This window comes from Blastomyces dermatitidis (assembly GCF_000003525.1).
Source record: "Blastomyces dermatitidis ER-3 genomic scaffold supercont1.12, whole genome shotgun sequence".
Classification (NCBI taxonomy): domain Eukaryota; kingdom Fungi; phylum Ascomycota; class Eurotiomycetes; order Onygenales; family Ajellomycetaceae; genus Blastomyces; species Blastomyces dermatitidis.
Window position 1 is genome coordinate 81,915 of NW_025544785.1, and position 20,245 is coordinate 102,159.

At 47.2% G+C, this 20,245-nt stretch overlaps 7 protein-coding genes across 10 annotated transcripts; 2 read left to right on the forward strand and 5 right to left on the reverse strand.

Moving 5' to 3' along the window:
- Nucleotides 1-529: 529 nt before the first annotated feature.
- Nucleotides 530-2,862, reverse strand: BDCG_08686 (nuclear matrix protein; the record flags this gene model as incomplete). The annotated part of the gene is made up of 7 exons (XM_045424470.1): nt 530-911; nt 975-1,288; nt 1,346-1,495; nt 1,558-2,238; nt 2,299-2,417; nt 2,474-2,552; nt 2,623-2,862. 7 exons carry the CDS (start codon nt 2,860-2,862, stop codon nt 530-532), a joined length of 1,965 nt encoding a protein of 654 aa, XP_045273172.1.
- On the forward strand, nt 2,738-8,380 carry BDCG_08687 (DEAD helicase superfamily protein). The gene is made up of 4 exons (XM_045424471.1): nt 2,738-3,333; nt 3,413-3,513; nt 3,574-7,059; nt 7,150-8,380. The coding sequence occupies exons 1-4, from the start codon at nt 3,098-3,100 to the stop codon at nt 7,596-7,598; spliced, it is 4,272 nt and encodes a 1,423-aa protein (XP_045273173.1). The 5' UTR covers nt 2,738-3,097; the 3' UTR covers nt 7,599-8,380.
- Nucleotides 7,878-9,922, reverse strand: BDCG_08688. 3 transcript variants are annotated; one of them, XM_045424474.1, is made up of 11 exons: nt 9,514-9,835; nt 9,412-9,452; nt 9,329-9,341; nt 9,130-9,195; nt 9,020-9,062; nt 8,881-8,952; nt 8,773-8,819; nt 8,662-8,680; nt 8,462-8,540; nt 8,277-8,370; nt 7,878-8,177 (listed from the first exon to the last, which is right to left on the reverse strand). In XM_045424474.1, exons 1-10 carry the CDS (start codon nt 9,538-9,540, stop codon nt 8,289-8,291), a joined length of 489 nt encoding a protein of 162 aa, XP_045282650.1. In that variant the 5' UTR covers nt 9,541-9,835; the 3' UTR covers nt 7,878-8,177; nt 8,277-8,288. The 3 variants fall into 3 exon arrangements, with proteins under 3 accessions (XP_045282650.1, XP_045273174.1, XP_045282649.1); XM_045424473.1 differs by having other exon boundaries at nt 7,878-8,187; XM_045424472.1 differs by having other exon boundaries at nt 7,878-8,370; nt 9,514-9,922.
- On the forward strand, nt 9,690-15,102 carry BDCG_08689. Of its 2 annotated transcripts, XM_045424475.1 has the most exons (4): nt 9,690-9,985; nt 10,053-10,140; nt 10,215-11,522; nt 11,834-15,102. In XM_045424475.1, exons 1-3 carry the CDS (start codon nt 9,862-9,864, stop codon nt 11,458-11,460), a joined length of 1,458 nt encoding a protein of 485 aa, XP_045273175.1. In that variant the 5' UTR covers nt 9,690-9,861; the 3' UTR covers nt 11,461-11,522; nt 11,834-15,102. The 2 variants fall into 2 exon arrangements, with proteins under 2 accessions (XP_045273175.1, XP_045282651.1); XM_045424476.1 differs by having other exon boundaries at nt 10,215-14,107.
- Nucleotides 11,762-13,877, reverse strand: BDCG_08690 (uncharacterized protein; the record flags this gene model as incomplete). Its single annotated transcript, XM_045424477.1, has 3 exons — nt 11,762-12,187; nt 12,249-12,591; nt 12,681-13,877. 3 exons carry the CDS (start codon nt 13,875-13,877, stop codon nt 12,141-12,143), a joined length of 1,587 nt encoding a protein of 528 aa, XP_045273176.1. The 3' UTR covers nt 11,762-12,140.
- On the reverse strand, nt 13,959-15,660 carry BDCG_08691 (phenazine biosynthesis PhzC/PhzF protein). The gene has a single exon (XM_045424478.1). It carries the CDS (start codon nt 15,348-15,350, stop codon nt 14,355-14,357), a length of 996 nt encoding a protein of 331 aa, XP_045273177.1. The 5' UTR covers nt 15,351-15,660; the 3' UTR covers nt 13,959-14,354.
- Nucleotides 15,660-20,194, reverse strand: BDCG_08692 (replication fork protection complex subunit Tof1/Swi1). Its single transcript, XM_045424479.1, has 4 exons — nt 19,986-20,194; nt 19,669-19,906; nt 17,463-19,592; nt 15,660-17,406 (listed from the first exon to the last, which is right to left on the reverse strand). Exons 1-4 carry the CDS (start codon nt 20,061-20,063, stop codon nt 16,265-16,267), a joined length of 3,588 nt encoding a protein of 1,195 aa, XP_045273178.1. The 5' UTR covers nt 20,064-20,194; the 3' UTR covers nt 15,660-16,264.
- Between the last annotated feature and the right edge of the window lie 51 nt (nt 20,195-20,245).

Genomic DNA, 20,245 nt, shown 5'->3' on the forward strand with positions numbered 1-20,245 from the left:
CACGGATCGTAAATTAACAATGGCATAACATGGCGTACCAGCATGCACCTGTTGCCCATTCTTCGAGGCTCGACGCGGGAGTAGACCGTAGAGCTGCACTTTAACGGCGAAGGATGTTAATTGGGAGCCATGCTGTGGAGCTGCATCGGTCAGTTGCCTTATATACCACCCGCCTGTGCAGCTCGCATACCCCTCTGTCTCCGCTTGGATGTTGAGCTTCACCACTCTCCTCGGATACAGCAAGGGATCAGTGTGCCCTTTCGACATGACATGTTAAGGAAGAGAAGGGCGGAGCTAATCGTTTTCGAGAAGGTAGCGTTGACCCTGGGCTGTGAGGGTCTGGCGAACTCGTTTGCAAACTAACGAAAAGAAGCGTTCGCGGGGTAAGACAAATACCGAGCATGGGTTGTCGTCCTGTGCTCCCACGGAGGCCAGTTATTATGGGCAGTCCGTTCCGTTTCCCGCATCGAGCTCAATTTTGTAGTCACGAGGTATACTCCAATAACCCATCTACCTCCCATACAAACTCTTAGCCCTGCTGCGGAGCTGCTCCATCGGATGAAACCGGTGGCTGGTTTTCCTTTGCCTTCTCCCCTTTTACATCGCCCCTTTTGGAAGGTCCACCTTGACGATTAACGCCATTTTCCACTGCAGCTTTTTGTTTGTTTGATGCGCTTGACGCATCCTCAGACGCAGGAGGCGGCTCAAAAAGAACCTTGAGGTTATTTCCGTCCTCGATTTTGTCGAACAGTGCTAGTTTACTGCGAGAGGAAAGACGTAGGGTTCTCCAGGTCTTGCTTGCTCTTGCTTTGGTCGCCTCGTCCTTCTCTTCGCGCGACTGGGCCATGTCAATATTAAACTCATCGTCGGCAATCCCGCGCATGTAAGAATCTAATGCTGGGGTAGTGAATCTTTATTGGGATAGGAGTTAGCGAACGGCTAGTTCTGTGATGGGGTCATGTTACGCTATTTACCTGTCGGGGTGCTTAAGCCGGCCCACGCTATTGATATTCTTATCCTCCGTGAGGAAATTGAGATCCAGGGATCCTAACGGGGCGGATCGAAGTCGTTTGCTCGTCGATACCTTAGTCGCAGTAGCTTGCGTATCTAAATAATCTTGGATTGACACTGGGGTACGCTCGATCGGAGGACATGCTTCTGCCTTCCATCGAACCCAATTTTTGTCTCTAGTGAGAACAGTGTCCACCATTCTGTAATAAAATTTCCCCTCTGAACCTTGTTGCAAATAGCTGGCAATGGAGGTTTTCATTTGTGACGCCCATTTTGCCTAGGAAATAGTCAGCACCTGGCATATTACTTTAGAAGAAGCAGTGCACAAGTTTACATCTTCGTCATTAAGAACGTAACTGTAGAGCACTGATTTGTTTGTTGAGTCCGCCAGCTTAGCCTTAGCTTTGGGCGTGAGCGAGAGGACAAAATCAAGAAGAATTAACGATTGCACGAGGATGTGTCTCCGGAACGCGACATCATTCACCTGGAATAAATCAGTATTTGGCTTGGTTGCAAAATGTCCATCACATGAAGCTAGATACCAACCTCTAATTCAAATAAATCTCTACTCGTCAGGTACTTCGGGTTGAAGCTGTTCGTCATTTCCATGCCGTCACCTACACGCCTCCGCTTAAGGCCACGACGCGCATCTTCCGATCCTTTCGTCATCCGCGCCTCCATATCGGTGTTTACCTTCTGGAAGATGGAAAGGGATGCCTCTAGACCGGTTTTGAAGGCCGCAAAATTGGCCGGATCGAAAAGAGAGGTTGGCGAAGAGAAGTTGTTTTGCAAACTCCAAAAAATGGGGTATAGCTCATCCATAGACGGGGTTGAGCTAGGTTCTGGCTCCTGGGGTTTCTTTGTGGCCGGTTGCGAACTTTGCAGGCCTACATCAGCTGCTGGATGAGCTGCCTGTCGGTTGGATTCTTGCTCACTGGCCTGCGCCGATTCGGTTTTCGCATCGCCAGCGACTTCTTTCGCAGAAGCATCCACATCCATCGGAGTCACGCCACCGTCTTGAGCTTTGGGAAGCTTATCAAAAGTGGTCACATTCTCCGTATGAAATTCGCCTCTCAAATTGACAGAGCTACGGTCTCCTAGTGGGAAGCTCTGAAAGAGAAATATGAAAACCCTCCCGCAAAATACCGTATCTTCGGTGCGCGAAAGCCGGCGCAGGAGTTCATTGCACGATCGTAGGATAATCAAGCTCTTCTGCTTGAAATGTTTCTGTAGTCATAGTCCGTCAGCAGAGTTTCCCGATGGATATTTAAGGAACCCGAAACCTACAGCAGTATTTCGTTCCCTCCTCGACTCCAGATAATCAAAGACCTTCCGACAGCCGTCGATGGTTTGACTGTCCAGCAGCTCCTCAATGAGCCAGAATAGCAGCCCGGGTTCACATTGTTCTACAGAGTATATCAGCGATTAAAATCTCAGATAATACCCCGCGCAGGGCGCTCACCATTATCCGAAAATATCGATACAATATCTAGAAGGTTCCATATATGAATAAACGAAGGTTCATCGATCGAGGTGGTGGCCTACACCAAAAGAAAGGTTAGCACGGTATGGTATAGCCCATCCAGCTGGCTGAGAAGGAGCGTGACAGACAAGAAGATCATAGAACTTTTTCCGAAAGGCAGTTTCAACCACTGCGAACTGAGCCTGTTGACTTTGCTCCTTCAGTCCACTATCTTGGTCTTGTTGTATTCGGCGTATCGCATCGCCCAGATCGGCATCAGTCAACGGAGGTTCAATGCTGCAGTCTTTCTTGATCTCCGCCGCCTTATCCAGAAGGTCCTGGACTAATTGCTGGTAGACCTTCACCGCCACGATATCTTCTACTGGCATGATCATTTGGATAGAACGAGGGCGGCAATTAAATTACCTTGTGATTTGCCGTGTATCTGAAAGAGGTTGGTATAAATCTCTTTCTTGAAGCTATTTGGCGGCTTGACGTTGTTCCTTTGATGCTCTGGGGGTGACAAATCGTGCACGGACGTTTTCTGCACGTCTTGAAACCGCTTTTTTGTTTTGGCGGCGTCGGACTGTTGTCCTTGAAGCGCATTCCGTCAAGACGACAGCAATGGGACTCCAGATGCGTCCAGCAATGGCGCAGAGCTTCGACACCCGCCCGACGGTGAATGACCTCCAGGAGGATAACCGGTGGGTGAATCTGGCTAGGGCCCACTGGTTGAAGCTGTCGAAAGCTCCGAAGGCAAAGCCTGAGGTTATCAAGAATGATCTATGGGATGGACTGGTGTCGGAAAAGTTCGCTGTTCGTTCTCTTCTGATATTGGAAAATCTTCATGTGCTGGAAAAGTAGGTTATACTCTTTTGCTTGTTGCTGTTGTTCTTCTTCAGACAGAATCCCCCTGACAACAGTACTCTCTCTGCCCAGGTTCCTTTGGCCAACATACTCCGAAGATTCCTCCAACTACCATGTCCTGCTCATAGCCGTGATTGCTGGAATTAAACAGAGGGAGCACTTGCCAATATGGGGTAAGGTTACCCTGAAGTCGCGTAGTTATATCACAGAGGCAAATACTGACTCCATCGCAGAGCATTTCATGGAGAGACCGACAGACTTCACGACCCTTTTCCGCCGTATCCTTGCTATGAACCTTGATACAACATTACCAACAAAGTCCAAGATCTATCTCCTATCATTCGTTATCAGCGCTTTTCAATCGCTGGAGAATGCGCTTATTCGCAAAGAATGCGCTCCGCTGGTTACGATATCGATTTGGCACAACCTTCACAATGATGCTTCTAGGAACAAGCTCCTGGAACAAACGGATACTTTGAAACGGGGATGGCGAATAGCTGCGAAGCGGTATGAGAAGGCTGACGATGCTGGAAAGGCAAAGCTCCGATTTGATCGTTCTTGGTTATATTCGATGCTGCTCGATTTCCTTCAACGAATCAACATGGCTGATGGCAGCGATCCGGACAATGTACGATATTGCGAGCGATTTATGGAGTTCCTTGTCGATCTGGACAGCCAGCTTCCCACGAGGCGATACTTCAATTCCCTCCTAAAGGATCTCAACCTCCTTGCAGTAATCCGAGTATCAAAGCTTTACAACGAGGAACCGAATGCGCTTTTCCGTGATTTCTACACTCTCCTCAGGCATTTCATCAACTTTGCGGTAGACGATCAGTCGGGCCAGCACCTTTCTCCTCAAGCTGTTTATGACGTTCACTGTAGGGAGTTGGCTCATCTTCAAAGAACAGCAATTAAGCATTTCAAAGACAAACTCACCATTTTAGCATTATCAAACTACGGTTCGATCGAACAACGGCCTGAATTAGAGTCACACTTGTCCGCCTTGACTGATGAAGAATTAGAGACCCTTTGTTCCTACCTTGGTTTTAGAATAAGCTATCCTAAGCAATCCAATATTATTCCCGATCGCCAACTAATTCTTGAAATTATACTCTCGGCTTTCGAGCGCCATCGTTCATTCCAAGAGTCCGCATCACAGCTGGCCGTCATGCCCACGGAATCAAACTTGTACGACCCTGCTTTGATCCGCAATGAATCCTATGATGGCTCTCGGCCATTGGCCATTCCAAAATTAAATTTACAGTATTTGAGTCTTGGCGATTTCTTATGGCGATCGTTTTTGCTTTATCGTTCTGAGGCTTTTTTTGAGATCCGAAAGGACCTTGAATCAGTACTCAAGCGATTACAGCCACTCTTTCAGAGAAATACCGGGACTGTGTCATTTGAAGGGTTCTCAAGAATGGCAATACCAATTGCAAAACCGGCGATCGTTGAAGTTGCACCAGCAAAAGTTGGATCAACTAACCCTGCATACGTCCGTGCCGAAATTGGACTGGACGTCAGCCGTCTCGGTGATAATGTTCGAAGAGAATGGGAATCGCTTCGGCCTGACGACGTCGTTTTCCTTCTTGCGTTGCAGCCTAAGAAATCGGTAAAGCAGATATTTAGCAACAGCCGGGATCCAAAAGATGAAGTGAGCTTGTTACATGTCCGCACTGCGGAAGTTGTACAAGTTCTCGACGAGCACGGACGATTTTTGAGGGAACCTCAAACCGAGGAAACGAATGGATACAGGCCGCGGCCGCGACTTCGAAGATTACTTGTGAATATCGATGCAGCGTCGTATAAAGCCGACATGGAAACTCTTGCGAAAGGGAAACCCGACGTCTACACATCTATCAATGTAATTGTTAGGCGAAGCGCCAGAGAAAACAATTTTAAGCCAATTCTAGAAACCATGCAGTGCCTAACGGTCGCGGACACCAATCTGCCTCCGTGGATACAGGAGGTTTTCTTAGGCTACGGAGACCCGGCTAGCGCCAGATATACAGAACTGAGCAATAAAGTAAAATCTGTCGATTTCCGTGATACGTTCCTAAATTGGGACCACCTTGTCGAAAGTTTCCCAAACCAGACAATTGTACCAGATGACGGCGCGGCCTCTCGCTTTGATCCACCATATGTCTTGGAGATGTTCGAGGAGAATCCCAGGGCGACAAGCTCGAACGCATCAAAGAAGAGACGACGAGATCAGGTTGAAGTTGCTGAGAAGACCCCCAGCTCGATACGTGTTTCCTCATACCGTCCACCTAATCCAGGACCTTATCCGGTTGATGCTCCGAAACTCAACAAGATTCGATTTACACCAGCCCAGGTCGAGGCCATTGTGTCCGGTACCCAACCTGGCATGACTATTATTGTTGGACCCCCAGGAACAGGAAAAACTGACGTTGCAACTCAGATTATAAGCAATATTTACCATAACTTCCCCAATGAGCGGACATTACTCATCGCCCACAGTAACCAAGCCCTAAACCAACTTTTCCAAAAAATTATGGCCTTAGACATCGATCAACGCCATCTCTTGCGGTTGGGTCGAGGAGAGGAGGAGTTGAACACTGAGGAAAGCTATAGTAAATACGGTAGAGTGGATACTTTCCTGGAGAACCGTGGTAGCTACCTTGCCGAAGTAGATCGTCTGGCGGCTTCAATCGGAGTGGAGGGCGCTCATGGGAACTCTTGCGAGACGGCAGGCTATTTCAACACCGTATACATTCGACCGGCGTGGAAGAAATACTGGGATACAGTTCAGGCCGAAGACTGTCCTCGCGAAACCGTTATCGAAGCTTTCCCTTTCCATTCATTTTTCTCGAATACCCCAAAACCGCTGTTTGATCCAAATTCGTCAAAAGAAGAGCTGCTCGACGTCGTTTCCGGATGTCAAAGGCATATGGACAAATTATTTTCCGAGCTTGAGGATATCCGTCCGTTCGAGATTCTCAGATTCCAGCGCGATAAAGCCAACTATCTTCTAGTAAAAGAGGCTCGAATAATTGCCATGACTTCGACCCATGCGGCTATGAGGAGACAAGAAATTGCCAACCTTGGATTCCAATATGATAATGTTGTAATGGAGGAGGCAGCACAAGTCACAGAGATCGAAAGTTTTATCCCTTGTGCGCTACAGAACACTAAAAACGGGGAATTGCCATTGAAACGAGTAGTACTTTGCGGCGATCATCTCCAAAACTCCCCCATAATTCAGAACATGGCTTTCCGGCAATACGCGAACTTTGAGCAAACACTCTTCTTACGCCTTGTAAGGTTGGGTGTACCGACAATAAATCTAGATCAACAGGGTCGATCACGTCCGTCAATTGCAGAACTTTTCAGATGGAGATACCCACAACTACGAAATTTGCCGGCTGTAGAAACGAACGAAGAGTTCAAACTCGCCAATCCCGGCTTCAAATTTGACTACCAATTTATCAACGTTCCAGATTATCAGGGAGTCGGCGAAAGAGAACCCTCAGCCCATTTCATTCAAAATCTTGGCGAGGCAGAGTATACTGTTGCTATATATCAGTATATGCGTCTCCTTGGCTATCCAGCATCGAAGATATCAATCCTGACAACGTATACGGGACAAAGAGCGTTGATCAAGGATGTTCTGAACCATCGATGCGCCAAGAACTCTCTATTCGGCTTACCAAAGATCGTAACGACGGTAGACAAGTATCAAGGGGAGCAAAACGACTGTAAGTTTAATTGCATCCCCAAATAGAGTATCAAACTCTACAAAAGTTTTACGGTATTCGAAACTAATGTTTAATAAAAAACAAAAACAGACGTTATCCTCTCCCTCACACGCACACGAACCGTCGGCTACTTGCGTGATGTGCGCCGTCTTACCGTCGCCCTCTCCCGTGCCCGGTTAGGCCTCTACATCCTCGGCCGCCGCGAAGTCTTTGAATCATGCTTCGAACTCAAACCAGCATTTGACATACTCCTCCAGAGGCCCGATAAGCTCATGCTTGTTCCCGGCGAGCTCTTCCCGACTTCAAGAACTCTAGCGGAAGATGCTGTCACTGGTACGCCAATGGAGGGAATGGAGCACCTGGGCCAGTATGTGTATGAGATGACCCAGGCGAAGATTAAGGCGTTAGCGGAGGAGGGGAAGGCAGCGGTCGCTCCTGTGGATGCCGATGAGGTTATGGCCACCATTGGTGAAGAAGGAAAGGATGAGGAGGCTGATGATGAAGAGCGTTTTGTACAGCCGGAGAGTATTCTTGATTAAGATCTGAAAAAAAGCCTGGTTCCTTCTTGGAGGTTTTCCTCCTTTCTTTTTTGTTCACTTGGTTGTGACTGGGTATCGTTGTAACAGGAGTTTTCGCTTCGTTTCTTTTTTATGATGGTTGAAATATATTTGCCTCTCCGTTTTTACCTGGAATCAATGCTGGGATAGGACTGGGCTCTATGAATTTACCGCTGAACTTAGCCTAATTTATTCCTGGCGTTTTCCGCGCCTACCACTTTTGACCTTTATGTATCTTGACTGTATGGTTATATTTATACTGTTCCAGCATCTTACTCGGATGTTACGCAATGATTTTCACGCTTAAATGTCATTCCTCTAATATCTGGTTGAGCACCGGCTTGCCCCATTCCTTTCAAGGCCTGAAGTTATTGTTTAATTCGGAGTTTTAAGTGTAGAACTTCGTCGTATGTGCCATTTAGCTTGGGTTTTCTAACAATGTCTTTCTCTATGTACAGCACAAGGTTGCTATGATCTTATACAATCTATTTAATACAACGGGAAAGAGCTGTGTGCCGTTCGGACACTACTACAAGGCATTATGGGCTTTCTTTGAAGTAACTGTAATGAGCTACTGCCCCGGTCAGCTTCCAACTCGTCTAGTCCTATCTATCCACTACGGCCTTGGGGGAACTTATAACTTCAGACTTGGTAGCATACGTCGCGGCTTTCTCAAGATTTCGCCTCCGCCCCATTTTCCGCCTTCAGTTGATCAACAATATTTTTCGGGTCCTTGTATGCAAGAGCAACGAACCTATACCCTTGATGTTAGAATAAGGAGCCTTCTCCAAAGGGAAAATGGGAATCAAGGCAGCTATATTGTATGCTGAAAGCCGCATACTTACTTTGTATGGCTCCCCCGTGCGAAAATTTCATTCTGGGAATTGGTGAACTTTATCGATGTGAATGCAAGCGTTTTCCCGACTACGATTTTGTATTAAAGGGACGCGGTCATTATTATATTAGTTCCATTCAGTATCCTTTGATAGAAAGAGGTAAAGAAGAAGGGGAGAAGGGGAAAGGAAACAAGTGGATAAAACCTTACACTTATCGCATGTAACCTCCTAATTGCGGGTTTTGCATTAGTATCTTGAGCAGTCGACAAAGGGGTTCAGTCGACAAAGGGGTTCGGGAATATGATCGCCATCCAACTCACTGCGAGAATCTTATCTCCAATTTTACCTCCGGAATTGAGATATGTCACTAGTAATTCAATTCGAGTCTAGTCAGAGAATGAAGTTCTGGGAATGGGGAGTTCACGAACCATTAATGTCAGTTGAAACACCTGTAGAGAATAGTCCCCTCGAAGCAAGGGCTAGGGATCCTCCGAGATCGACTGCGGGATATAGCATCAGCAAAAGTTAAATTACATGGAAAATAAAATGAGGGTGTATTCCACATACCCATGCTAGCAATAGTGCCTCCATGAAGGATACCTAGGCGATTCTTGTATGGAAAAAAGGATAGTTTAGTTGGATTTCCCACCGCCGCTGCGGAGAAAATGAATACAAACCGTATGCTCTTTCTGAATATCTAGCTCGAAGTTCACAACACCAGGGCGTGCGGCTGTCACGCGGAGCTATTGATATGGTCAGTTCTCTCATCTAGAGTAGGACATGTATGGATGGAGTGATATGGATGGGGGCGGAACTCAATTGCAGGCAACTGCAAAGGCCAATTGTCATGCATCTAATATCGGTATAGATACATACGTTATGCAGCAGCCTATAAGCAACGGCTCGTCGTCAACTATGCATGTTCACTCTCAGGAAATGTCGTGAACAATGATGAATACCTCGGCTCTAAGCCAGATGTAGTCCGGAAGGACTGCCAGACCTGTAAAGTTGAATTAGCAGTTAAATTGAGAAGCAGAAGTTTAACGAAAGCAGATACTTACTGATTCAACAAATTTTAACGTTTTCATATTGCAATGATTAACCACCGAATAAATGATATATGCTGAAGGAATCGAGTTTGTTGTATCAAAGTTGTTCTAGGTTGTCAGAAGCGCAGTAGCCGGCGCTTAGCTAATCGATCGCGCGCTGGCCCCGTAACTACGGATACGATACTGCGTAATCACCTCACGTCTCTAGCTTCTGCTCTTCGCTCACTGGGGATGAATTAACTATTGTCTTGAGCTTCTTGAACCTCAACCTATCGCCTGGCTGGGATCGCTATGATAGATCGGTGACAACTATAGCACGGCGACTGCCCCAACAGCCTCCGTCTTGGAAAGAAAATAAAAATGGCTGTGTCATCTTCCCGATCGATGGACTACCTGGAAAGTTTGCCAGGAACTGTCTTCCGCAGACTCTACCAGCAGCCATCCACGGCTCTAGCAATCTTTCGGCGAATGTTGCCGCACCTGGGTAAATGCGCAACATGACTTCTTTCGATGGATGAATATTCAGATATGAGTTAGCTAATACCAAGTAGCAAAATGTTTCGTCATGGCGCTTCTCTACCTTAAGGATCCGCTGCCTGCCGCGGATCTAGAACTATGGGTGAAGCCAGAGAGTAAACGGTGAGCGAAAAGCTTGATTATATGTATCTATCCATTTTTAGGAATCGTGGGACTAATTACATGGGGCCTTGAAGCGAGAGAGACAACGCGCTATCGATCTTGGGCAGACTCCATATCCTGTCAAATACTACTACCTCGGATAATGTCAGGGCATATACTGTTACGGATCCCTTCGCATCATCGCTTCGACAGGCCCTTACAGGAGGGAATAAGCAGCAGTCCTTTGGAGTTCCGTCCCTAACCGCTGATGAAAACCCTATGACCGTTGCTCTACTAGACGACTATGCACGGAGTCAGTGGGAAGGCGTTCTGGGTTATATGGTTGGAACCAGCGCTCTGGGGGTACAGCAAGCAGTCACGCTAAGCAAGGGCGTAAAACAACTCCTCCAAGCCTGCCATCTCGTTGAAATCCGCGACCGAAGAGTCGAAATCACAAAGGACGGCTTCGCCTTCGTCCTTCAGGACCTCAACACCCAAGTCTGGCACATCTTAATTCTCTATGTTGAAAACGCGGAACAAATAGGCATGGACAGCGTCGAAGTCCTGTCTTTCCTCTTCGTCCTCAGCAGCCTCGAACTCGGCCAGTCATATGAAAAGAAACATCTCACATCGACCCAACTCAAGACCCTCGCAGACCTCACTGATTTCGGCATTGTGTATCAGCATCCCCCCCACCAAGAAGCAACTCGATTCTACCCTACTCGCCTAGCCACAACCCTTACCTCCGACTCTATCACCCTTGGCAGCTCCATCTCCAGCAGCCTCACCGCACCCAGCGGAGGGCCCGCCGCAGTCTCCAATGAGCCCGGAACAGGCTTCATAATTATAGAAACCAACTACCGCCTATACGCCTATACATCCTCCCCCCTCCAAATATCCCTAATCTCTCTATTCACAACTCTAAAATATCGCTTCCCCAACCTCATCACGGGCAAATTGACACGCCAATCCATCCGACGCGCCGTAGAAATGGGCATCACGGCGGACCAAATCATCTCCTACCTAACCACGCACGCCCACCCGCAAATGCGCAAATACCACGCGTCAAAATCCGGCGCGAACCCCGCCGGCGTTCCAGCCGTTCTCCCGCCTACAGTTGTTGACCAGATCCGTCTCTGGCAACTGGAGCGGGACCGGATAAAAGCCACGCCAGGCTTCCTGTTTAAGGACTTCGTTAGTCTGGCGGAGTTTGAGGGCCCGTGTAGATACGCCGAGGAGATTGGGGTGTTGTTGTGGAAGTCAGAGAAGAGGCGGATGTTCTTTGTCACGCGGCATGAGCAGGTTGCGGCGTATTTAAGGAGTAGGGCTGGAAGAACCTAGGTGATTTCCATACAGGTGGAGCTAAAAGATATCTTGAAGCTTTGATTGTTTTCTTTAACGGGGTAGGTTATGCCTTTTTGTTGCTTTTCTTTTTTTCCATTTTCGGCACAAGACATCCTGCCCCCTTTTTTTGTCACAATATAGGAAAGGCGTTTGCGGGCATTATCCTAGAAGGATTTTATTTTGGGCTTTTCCTTCTTCGATATCCTAGAAAGCTCGGTTTTCGTCTTATTTCAATATCTACGTTTTCACATCCATGACATCGTTCTTCGAACCAAGCGGATTAGGGACATCCAATAACTCCTCCGTTCCATCCTAATTCGCGTGTATGAAGCCCCGACTTTACTAACGATTTTCGTTGCAATGCTAAAAGGAATAAAAGCAAAAGCAAAGCCCAATAGCACGAGATCCACTCCAATCTTTATTAACCCATGTCCCCTAGCTCTCATTGCGTTTCGGGTCCGAACCAAATATGCGAAATAAAAATCCTGAACATCACAAAGTATTTCGTGAATCGTCCAATGAGGGGTATTAGTTTGCAAAAGCAAAAATCAACAGAAATTTGGAAACCAAGAAAAAGAAACAAGAAACAAATCGCACCACTCAAGCCAAACTCTTCCGAACCGTCCTAAACATATTCATCAATCCAATCCCTCCGGCGCCGGCAATACCACCGCCTGTCAGAGTCCCACCCTCACTCCATTTCCGCTTCCTATCAGCCACCTCCCTATCCGATATGAGCGTGCCATCACTTAGATCCGCCGTACTATCACGGTACCCCTGCTTACCTCCAGCAGCACGAGCATCAGCACCAACACCAGCATCACGCACGAACCACTTGGACCACCGATTACCAAAACATCTTGAATAGGCGTCTCGAAATTCCAGGAAGCTTACTCGTGCCTCAGCAGTTGAGCAGGCGTTTTCCAAAAAATCGAAAGCGCGCTTGGCCCGTTGGTCGTTCAGGGTTGCGGTGGAGGATGAAGTGATATAGTAGTATGCTAGTGCAGCTGAACTGTCATATCCTGTGGCCGCGTCTGATTCCTCTTTGAATGAGTCTTCGTGGTGGAAGGCATTGACCAAGGTGGAGAAGCGACCTAACCAATACTGGCGTGGTTGGGCGGTGGTGACCTAGGGAATCAAGGGGTTCCGTTGTTAGCGCGATGCACAAGGTTGAGCCATTACAATTCTAGGGGTACGAAAAGAGGTACCCGACTTACGGTTTGGATGTCATCGCCATTATTAGGCGAGGGACACGGGGAGATGAGTTCCTCCATTGGGCGTTGCTCTCTCAAGTTCGTTGGCTGCTGTAAATCCGAGACACAAGCATCCTTTATCGCAGCATCTGGGGGGTTATTTCGACCTCTAAAGCTCCTTAAAGATGCTGTATCTTCACAATCATTAAAGATACTGTACTTGCTACGAGCATTTCTCTGGTATCGATTAATGAAGCTTTCGGTGGGTGCAGAGTAGCCAGGAAGTTTAGAATATGATGCCAGGTTTATAGCTGTCAGACTTTTTGGCAATGAGCGCCCTTTTGGGCCCAATAATGGCTGTTGCTTGGGAGAAAAACAATGCTGTGATCCGAAGGATCCAGCTGGCGGATTATTGGCTATTTGTGCTATTTGTGCGTTTGCTGCATTTGTCGGTTTCTGCCGCATTCCCCCTATTTGCTTCTGCTGTTGATGTTGCTGCTCTGGGCCTGATTGTTCATGTGAAGCCCTCTTGTTTTTTGATCGTGATTGGTGGTGCGACAAAGATGATCCATGTCTTAGGCTACTAAAGGAAGAAAACGTGGTTGATTTCGGAAGCGGGAGCCCCGCGTTTGTATTTCTTCTAGGATATCTGTCTAGTTGGGGACTGGGCAATGGAATTCGTGACACCTGGGATTGCGCTCTTCCCTCTTTTAATGTCCCGCATTTGACACGCTGTTTTCCTCCGTTTGTCTGACGTAGTTCAGATGGGTTCTTATGCGAGATGCTTGGTTCCTCTGGTCCAGGTTGCTGGAGGTCCATGCTCCCTGGCTTTCCGTTTAAACCCGGGCTATCCTTAACGGAACTGGTTACTCCCATCAATGTTTGGGTTTGATCCCTTGAATTTGCCCATGGTATCAATGATGCCCTCCCCATGGTGTGTGTTACGGGTGCCATGGCCCCTTCAGATCGCAACTGTGAAACTCCTGGGCTGGGTGGACATGGGCTGCTCGTGAACGACGTTGCAGGGGTCGTACCGTAACTTGAATCCCCGGCGTTTGTGTGACGTTGCCTGCGATGAAATGTATTCCTTGCGAAGGCTTGGAGGGATTTTGTTAGGGACGACTTACGTCGACAATCCTGGGAAGCGCCGTTGTCTTTAGAATTGCGAGGACAGGCATATAGATGGGGGGAGGAGGAGGCAGGATATCGTGCCAGAGGCATGTTTGTTTGGCTTAGGCGCAAGCACTCGAAGACCTTCAGGGTATGTATATATCTTGTTTACGTTAGATGTATGGGTGAGGAGGTTTGCTATCATCGGGATCTTTAGACAGGTCGTAAGACTTTAGGGAGAATAATAGGACTATAAACTCCAGAGAAAGAGATATGATATTGTTAGTTCAAATATAAACATTAAACACAGAAATGTGGAATTGAAAGAAAAACAAAGTGTTAAGTGTTGTTGTGGACGTGAAAATGATAGAAGTCATGTTCCTCTGGTAGACGTCCCATATTACTGCTTTAGGAAGTATGTTTGGCTTCGTCTGACTTCCACCGTAGTTGGCATCCTTACACCACATAATACAGACAAAAAAAGAGCACTATTCACTGTGCTGTGCTCTTCAATAAAAGAGCCAGAGTGACAAACAGTCCTAACCTAAAATGGCACCCAAGATATAGGGATGTGTGGAACTCCAACCCCTATTCCGCTCCGACGACGATATCTCCCTCAGACACCTTCACGGCGCTACCACTCAATTGGATTTTATCGACCTCTTTACCCCCATCCTTTAACACAGCCTTCAGTCCAATATCACTCCTCCTCCCCATCTCCACCCCCTGAACAACATGGAACAACGTCTCCTTTTCGTTTCCACTCCCGGTCCCGCCTCCCTGCCCCGTAAGCACCAAGTAGGAGACAAGCCCACTCGCAGCGCTCCCAGTCGCCGGATCCTCAGTAGTGTCAAAAAACATGCGGCTGCGAATCACATTTGTCTTCCGCACCTCATCCCATACGTCTTTCACAAAGAAATATACATGAAGGGGTATTCCCGCGTCCCAGCCAGGGTCAAAATAACCTCCCGCCTCCGTGCTTATCGCAGGGAAGCTACAATTTCCGCTGGCTACCGTTGCTGTAGCCAATGCTTCCAAATTGGGTAACTGGACATGTGCAGCTGTCATACCCTTAACAACCGAGACGATAGGGAACCCGTCTGCGTGCGCACTGCCGAGATATGGTTCCATAGATGGATGCAGTTTAAGCAGATCCGCCAGAGCAAATCTTCTCGAGTGGATATGCACGTTGTGCGGAATGAACGCAGAGACCATAGTGGGGTCCTCCGTGGATATGGAGACGTGGATATCTCCGGCCTTGGTGGTAATAGTTGATGGAGGAGCCTCATTACTATTACTTGACTTGGCGTGCTGCAGCAGCCATGATGTTGCGCCGATGGTCGGGTGGCCAGCAAATGGAATCTCTGCTAGCGTGGTGAAGATATCTATGGTGCGGGGCTGTTCGGGACCCTTCGAGGGATGAACGAAGATGGTTTCGCTGAAGTTAAACTCGCGGGCAATTGCTTGTTTTTGAGTTTGAGTTATGGGAACGCTGTCGGAGAGGAAGACTACAGCCAGGGGGTTACCAGCGAAGGGGGTTCTGGTGAACACATCAAGGGTAACGAAATGGAGGGATTGTGCCATTGTGAAAAGTTTGGGCTTATTTCTGGTTTAAGATGCTTGGAGGAATAAGTGTCAATCCGGATGTTATTGGAACAGTCCGTACTTGGGGTGGTCGACAGACGCAATATATCCCACCTGAGAGAAATATATGTCCTTCACAAGCAATATTTGGAGCGGGTAACTACTGAGTAACTAGTTATAATGTGGAGAGACGAATACCCCCGCGAAAAATGTTTAAAGTCGCTTAAATCCCCCCTTCTCGAACCTCGAAGTTTACCCTCAGTTAGAGATTTCACTATTTAAACAGATCGTACAATGATATGGAGTATAGCCATTGTGAGCCTATGGAAATATTTTCCTACAGTAAAATCCGTCTAGCTAGATTTATATCAAAGGAGCGATTAGCGTCAAGAGAACTATGAAGCTGGGGTTATTTTTAGAGAGAACAAGTTAACTCGATAGATAGGATGCAACTTGCTAGTTACCACCGCTGCTCCGCTCTTTATCCATCTATGACGCAGGGAAATGAAAATGATACAATAGATTTGACACGGCAAAACTTTGAGGCACTGGTGAATAAACTGCGGCTAATATACAGAGTAGGTTGCCGATTAATGTCATATATAAAACTGACAGCTCAGCCGTCCTCCTGCCTTTTCTCTACTAACGTCCAGAACAACAACAACTCTGCCCCTGAAAAAAAAAAAAAAAAAAAAAAAAAAGCTCACTCCTAATGACTACAAAAATTGCAGAGTACGTATAAACATTATCATGGTGGTTTACGAACACGCTAACAAAAGACAAAAATCCCCCTATTCCCGCGCCTACAATGACAGTGAAAAACGACAGCAAAACAAGAACCTGGTATCGCATTCGTAGAGACAAAAGATTCAAAGGTCAGAGACAGCGGCAGAGGAAAAACAGACGCCAACTATTTATTCCCCAACTTCCGACTCAGAATCACTATCAATAATGAACGCGCCAAGCATGCGCCGCTGTCGTGCAGGCATCTTGACCTGCTCCTCTTCTTCCCTTCCGTCACTCCCAACCCCTTTGTCTCCCCCAGTTTTGTCCTTGTCGGCCAAACTAGCGAAGTAAAACGGGTTATCAAAGTAATCATCATCATTCATGCCGAATATTGGATTGCGTTCGGTGGAAGTTGGCGGCGTGGTATTTTCGCTCCTTCGTTCAGGCTGAGCCATGGATATCGACTCAGTCTCGGAGGATGATGATGGTGTTTCCTGAGTGGCCATCATGACGTCTTCGTCATCATCATCCTCAGGATTGTCAATGTTAATTGCGTTATCTTCGTCATCGCTATCTAACAGAGGATCGCTGCGCTGACGTTTATTGTTTTCGTCGCCATTAGCAGTACTTTTCCGTTTCCGTCCTTTGCTGGAAGATTTTTGGCCAGTTGCTTTATCACCCCCGGCTGTACCTGATAATAAAGCCTGCTTGATGCGTCTCGCCTGGTTTTTTCTCCTCTCCTCCTCTCGCGCGAAGAACTCCCTATCGGCTTCCTCGTCCGACTCTTCATCGCTGGCATTGATATATAAACTGCTTTTGATCTTTCTTTGGCGCTCCAAGGCATTCGCCTGTCGTGCCAGACGACGCGCTTCGAGCGCCGCCTCGTCCGGGCCATCACCATCCTCTTTGTTCTTTTTCCCTCGTCTAAGTCGCTTCTTTTTAAGCTCGTCTAGTGTGCCGGTCCGAATGCGAAGATTTGGCGGGAATAAGATACCATCAATATCGTCCTCCCCCTCTGAGTCGTTTCCAAAATCAACCTCACCCTGTGGTCTTCCATGGGACGGCATCGTAGTGTCGACGTCCCGTTTTCGACGCAGTAAATCGCGAGGTTCCAGCCCGTCAAATTCAGTTGGCGGGTTTTCACTGTGTTTCTCAACTGATTTTTGGGTTTCTTCTAAAGTTTTGGCTGATAACGATGATGGGATTATCCACGAGGAATCCAGCGTGTCCTCAACACCCAGCCTCTCAAATCCAGCCAATGTCATTAGGAGGCGGAAGCGTCCATTTTTGAACATGGCAGTACGACACGCATCATCAAGGGGTATAACAGCTAACGAAAATTGTCAACATATATTTGATCGTGCGGAATCGATATCTTATACATACCTATTGAAGGTGGGCTGGGAGGATGCTCCCCGCCAGATTCGGTTTGCCTAGATTCTGCTTCAAGCTCCCAGCATCTCCTTTCATTTACTGCGGTATCAAGCGTTTTAACAAGCCATTGTACTAGGTTCTCCTTTCCTTCCAGGTGTAGTGCAGCTACAACAATCCCCAATCTAGAATCTAGGGTTGTGGCAGCACCGGGTTTCACCTCCAACTCAGCCGCTGGCTTTGAGTTAGACACTGTCTGTCTCTCGTGGCCATACTCCAGATAAAAGACAGTTGCGTTAATTTTGCTAAATAGCATTTCAGTGATAAGCTCTGGCCGTTGTTCTAATTTCTTAATGAGCTTTCTGATAACTCGTCGTGTGAGCTCTTCCCATTCGGCATACACCGACTTTGCCGAATCAAGACCCCCTGGACCCTTTATCATCCTGTAAAATAGCGAAATTATATCCACACGGAAGAGCAAGACGCTTAACTCTTGCTTGAAAGCCACACGGTAGAAAAATCGGTGTGCTCGTTTCAACTGCTCCTCGTTGAGCTCTCTGTAATGCGTAGTTAAAGCAAGGAATGTGTTGACAGATTTTTGGGTGCAGAATTTGGCCGCAAAACGTCGAAAATCAAAAGATCTTTCAACTATCGTTCTAGTTGCATCTTCCATGGCCAAGTCTTCGGCTTCAGACTCATCATGATTTTGAGTTTCGGGGTTTTCAGGATTGGCAACAGCTTCTTTACGTTGTTTCCGCCTAGCTCGTCGCCGGGATCGAATCTGCATATGTTCATTCTGCTTCGAGTACTGTTCCAATAATCGAAGGAAGACATGGGCCAGTTCAGTGCAAGCATCCAAATACCAAAACCCTTGGCTTTCGTAGCCCCTCAATATAGTCAATATCCTGTCATGCGTTGTTTCCTCATAGAATATTCTGCTCAAGATATTTTCTGCAATATCTTGATCTTCACTGATGTCAGAATGGAACATTTGCTGTACTGTTAGAAGGATTTGTGTGAAACACCGCATACTAGCGTTGAGGTCTTGCCAATCCTTGAAATCTAAACAGTTCTGCATATGTCTATTTAGAGCAATAAAGGTTTCTTGGTTGAGGACGCTAGCAACAAGCTGAAAACTATCCGGTTCAATGTCCCTCGCAGGGTTTGGATTCTGCTGACGAAGTTCTTGTTGACGGGTTCGACGAACCCTCTCGGCTTCGAGGAACCAGGAAATTACATAAAAGAATTGGCGAGGTGTGGACTCGGTAACGCGGTCGGCCTCGCGCTCAATGGCTTTGCGGAGATGTGAGAAGAGTGGGTTGAAACCAGAATCCAAAAACTCCTCAACAAATGTTCGTAAATTTTTGGTCGCCGATGGTGTTAAGGGGGATGGGACGTTAAAGTTATTAACCGACATATCAACACCTCCCCTTCTGTGTTTCGGCCTATTCCACTTCTTTGTTTTGTCCATTTTCAACATTGTCGTCCAATCGTCTTTTAGTACGTCCTGACCCGAAACGGTGGATACTTTTTCATCATCTCGTTTCACCCAGATCATGGTGCCAAATCGTCCATGCCTTGTAGGGGCAGTTTTGGCGTATTCCCGCTTCAAATGTGATTCCTTGTCTAGGAGAGCCTCAAGATCATCCGTACCGGCAATGCTTCGTTGAGTATCATTCATGAACAGCTTCTCGATATCGACACCCTTGACAATATGGAATAGAATCTCCAGAATAACGACGTCCTGGAAAACAAAATCTTCTCCCATATTGGAGCACATTGTTAATAGAAGGGCAAATACATCTTGTTCTTGAAAGGCGTTTATGGTGGCAGACTTTGATGCTTCTTCCTCATCGCCCTCTCTAGCTAGATGTGGAGAGGGTGTTATTATAGCAAGATTTCTGAATAGGTATAGCATTAACTTTAGAATCCCTTCGTCTCGCGAGGAACGGTCTGACCGAGGAGTTGTCATGCTTGGCAATGCAATACGGATAATCGTTCGTAGAATGGCTGTGGTATCATTTCCAAGAATCCCGCGCTTATACAAAACCTGCGACTGCTGCAAGTATGGTGTATGTCTATGGTGGTTGACCGTCATCTGGCTGTGAATCTCGAGCGGCCATGTCAAGGGAACAAGCAATTCCACTAAAATGAAGCATATCAGCGGATGTCACTAAATTACGAAGTTTGGAAAAGGGAAGGGAAAGCGCAAATTGCTTACAGCATGCCAACGCAATTCGCGACTTGTGCTTTTCATCATGTATATCATCCCCCCAAAGTGTGAGAATGGGAATCAAGTCTCGATTCACCAGGTTTGCTTCGGCCAAACACCTAGCCACGTCCATGCGGTTCGCTTTCTCGTCATAAAACTTCAGCCATCTTTTGATATCGCGCAAGCACGCGAGCGCATCGTCTCCTAAGACATATTTGCCTGTATCACTACTCCCAGAGCCTCCAAGCTATTGTAATTTTATCAGCTTTCCATTAAATTTCAATCATCAATGGGGTGGTTTGGAGGTTCTTCTAAGATAGACACACCGCAGTGATAAGGCTGTAGACATAAGCGCGGACTTCAGGATCCACCACCTGGACTGGCTGGACAGACTCTGACTCCATATTGTTTGGATGCTAATGGGGCATCAATGTCATATCTCGAGAAGCATATTTCTGATTGTTGATCTTCCAGGCCGTTCTCCCTTCGTCATTGAATTTCAATATCCAATCGTTTCTCGCGTCATGGAAGACGCGTTCCTGACGCGCCGACTGACGAATCTCGGACCGGAATTTCTAGATAATCC

Bases quoted from the DNA above. Each gene is read 5' to 3' on its own strand.
- BDCG_08687 (XM_045424471.1), top strand. From the start codon at position 3,098: ATGGGACTCCAGATGCGTCCAGCAATGGCGCAGAGCTTCGACACCCGC. The intron at 3,334-3,412 runs GTAGGTTATACT...CTCTCTGCCCAG, and splicing joins AATCTTCATGTGCTGGAAAA to GTTCCTTTGGCCAACATACT. The intron at 3,514-3,573 runs GTAAGGTTACCC...ACTCCATCGCAG, and splicing joins GGAGCACTTGCCAATATGGG to AGCATTTCATGGAGAGACCG.
- BDCG_08688 (XM_045424472.1), bottom strand. From the start codon at position 9,540: ATGAAAACGTTAAAATTTGTTGAATCA. The intron at 9,453-9,513 runs GTAAGTATCTGC...TCAACTTTACAG, and splicing joins CGTTAAAATTTGTTGAATCA to GTCTGGCAGTCCTTCCGGAC. The intron at 8,371-8,461 runs GTAAGTATGCGG...TCAAGGGTATAG, and splicing joins GCACGGGGGAGCCATACAAA to GTTCGTTGCTCTTGCATACA.
- BDCG_08689 (XM_045424475.1), top strand. From the start codon at position 9,862: ATGGCTGTGTCATCTTCCCGATCGATGGACTACCTGGAAAGTTTGCCA. The intron at 9,986-10,052 runs GTAAATGCGCAA...AATACCAAGTAG, and splicing joins GCGAATGTTGCCGCACCTGG to CAAAATGTTTCGTCATGGCG. The intron at 10,141-10,214 runs GTGAGCGAAAAG...GGGGCCTTGAAG, and splicing joins GTGAAGCCAGAGAGTAAACG to CGAGAGAGACAACGCGCTAT.
- BDCG_08691 (XM_045424478.1), bottom strand. From the start codon at position 15,350: ATGGCACAATCCCTCCATTTCGTTACCCTTGATGTGTTCACCAGAACC.
- BDCG_08692 (XM_045424479.1), bottom strand. From the start codon at position 20,063: ATGGAGTCAGAGTCTGTCCAGCCAGTCCAGGTGGTGGATCCTGAAGTC. The intron at 19,907-19,985 runs GTGTGTCTATCT...AAATTACAATAG, and splicing joins TCTACAGCCTTATCACTGCG to CTTGGAGGCTCTGGGAGTAG. The intron at 19,593-19,668 runs GTAAGCAATTTG...GCTTCATTTTAG, and splicing joins GCGAATTGCGTTGGCATGCT to TGGAATTGCTTGTTCCCTTG.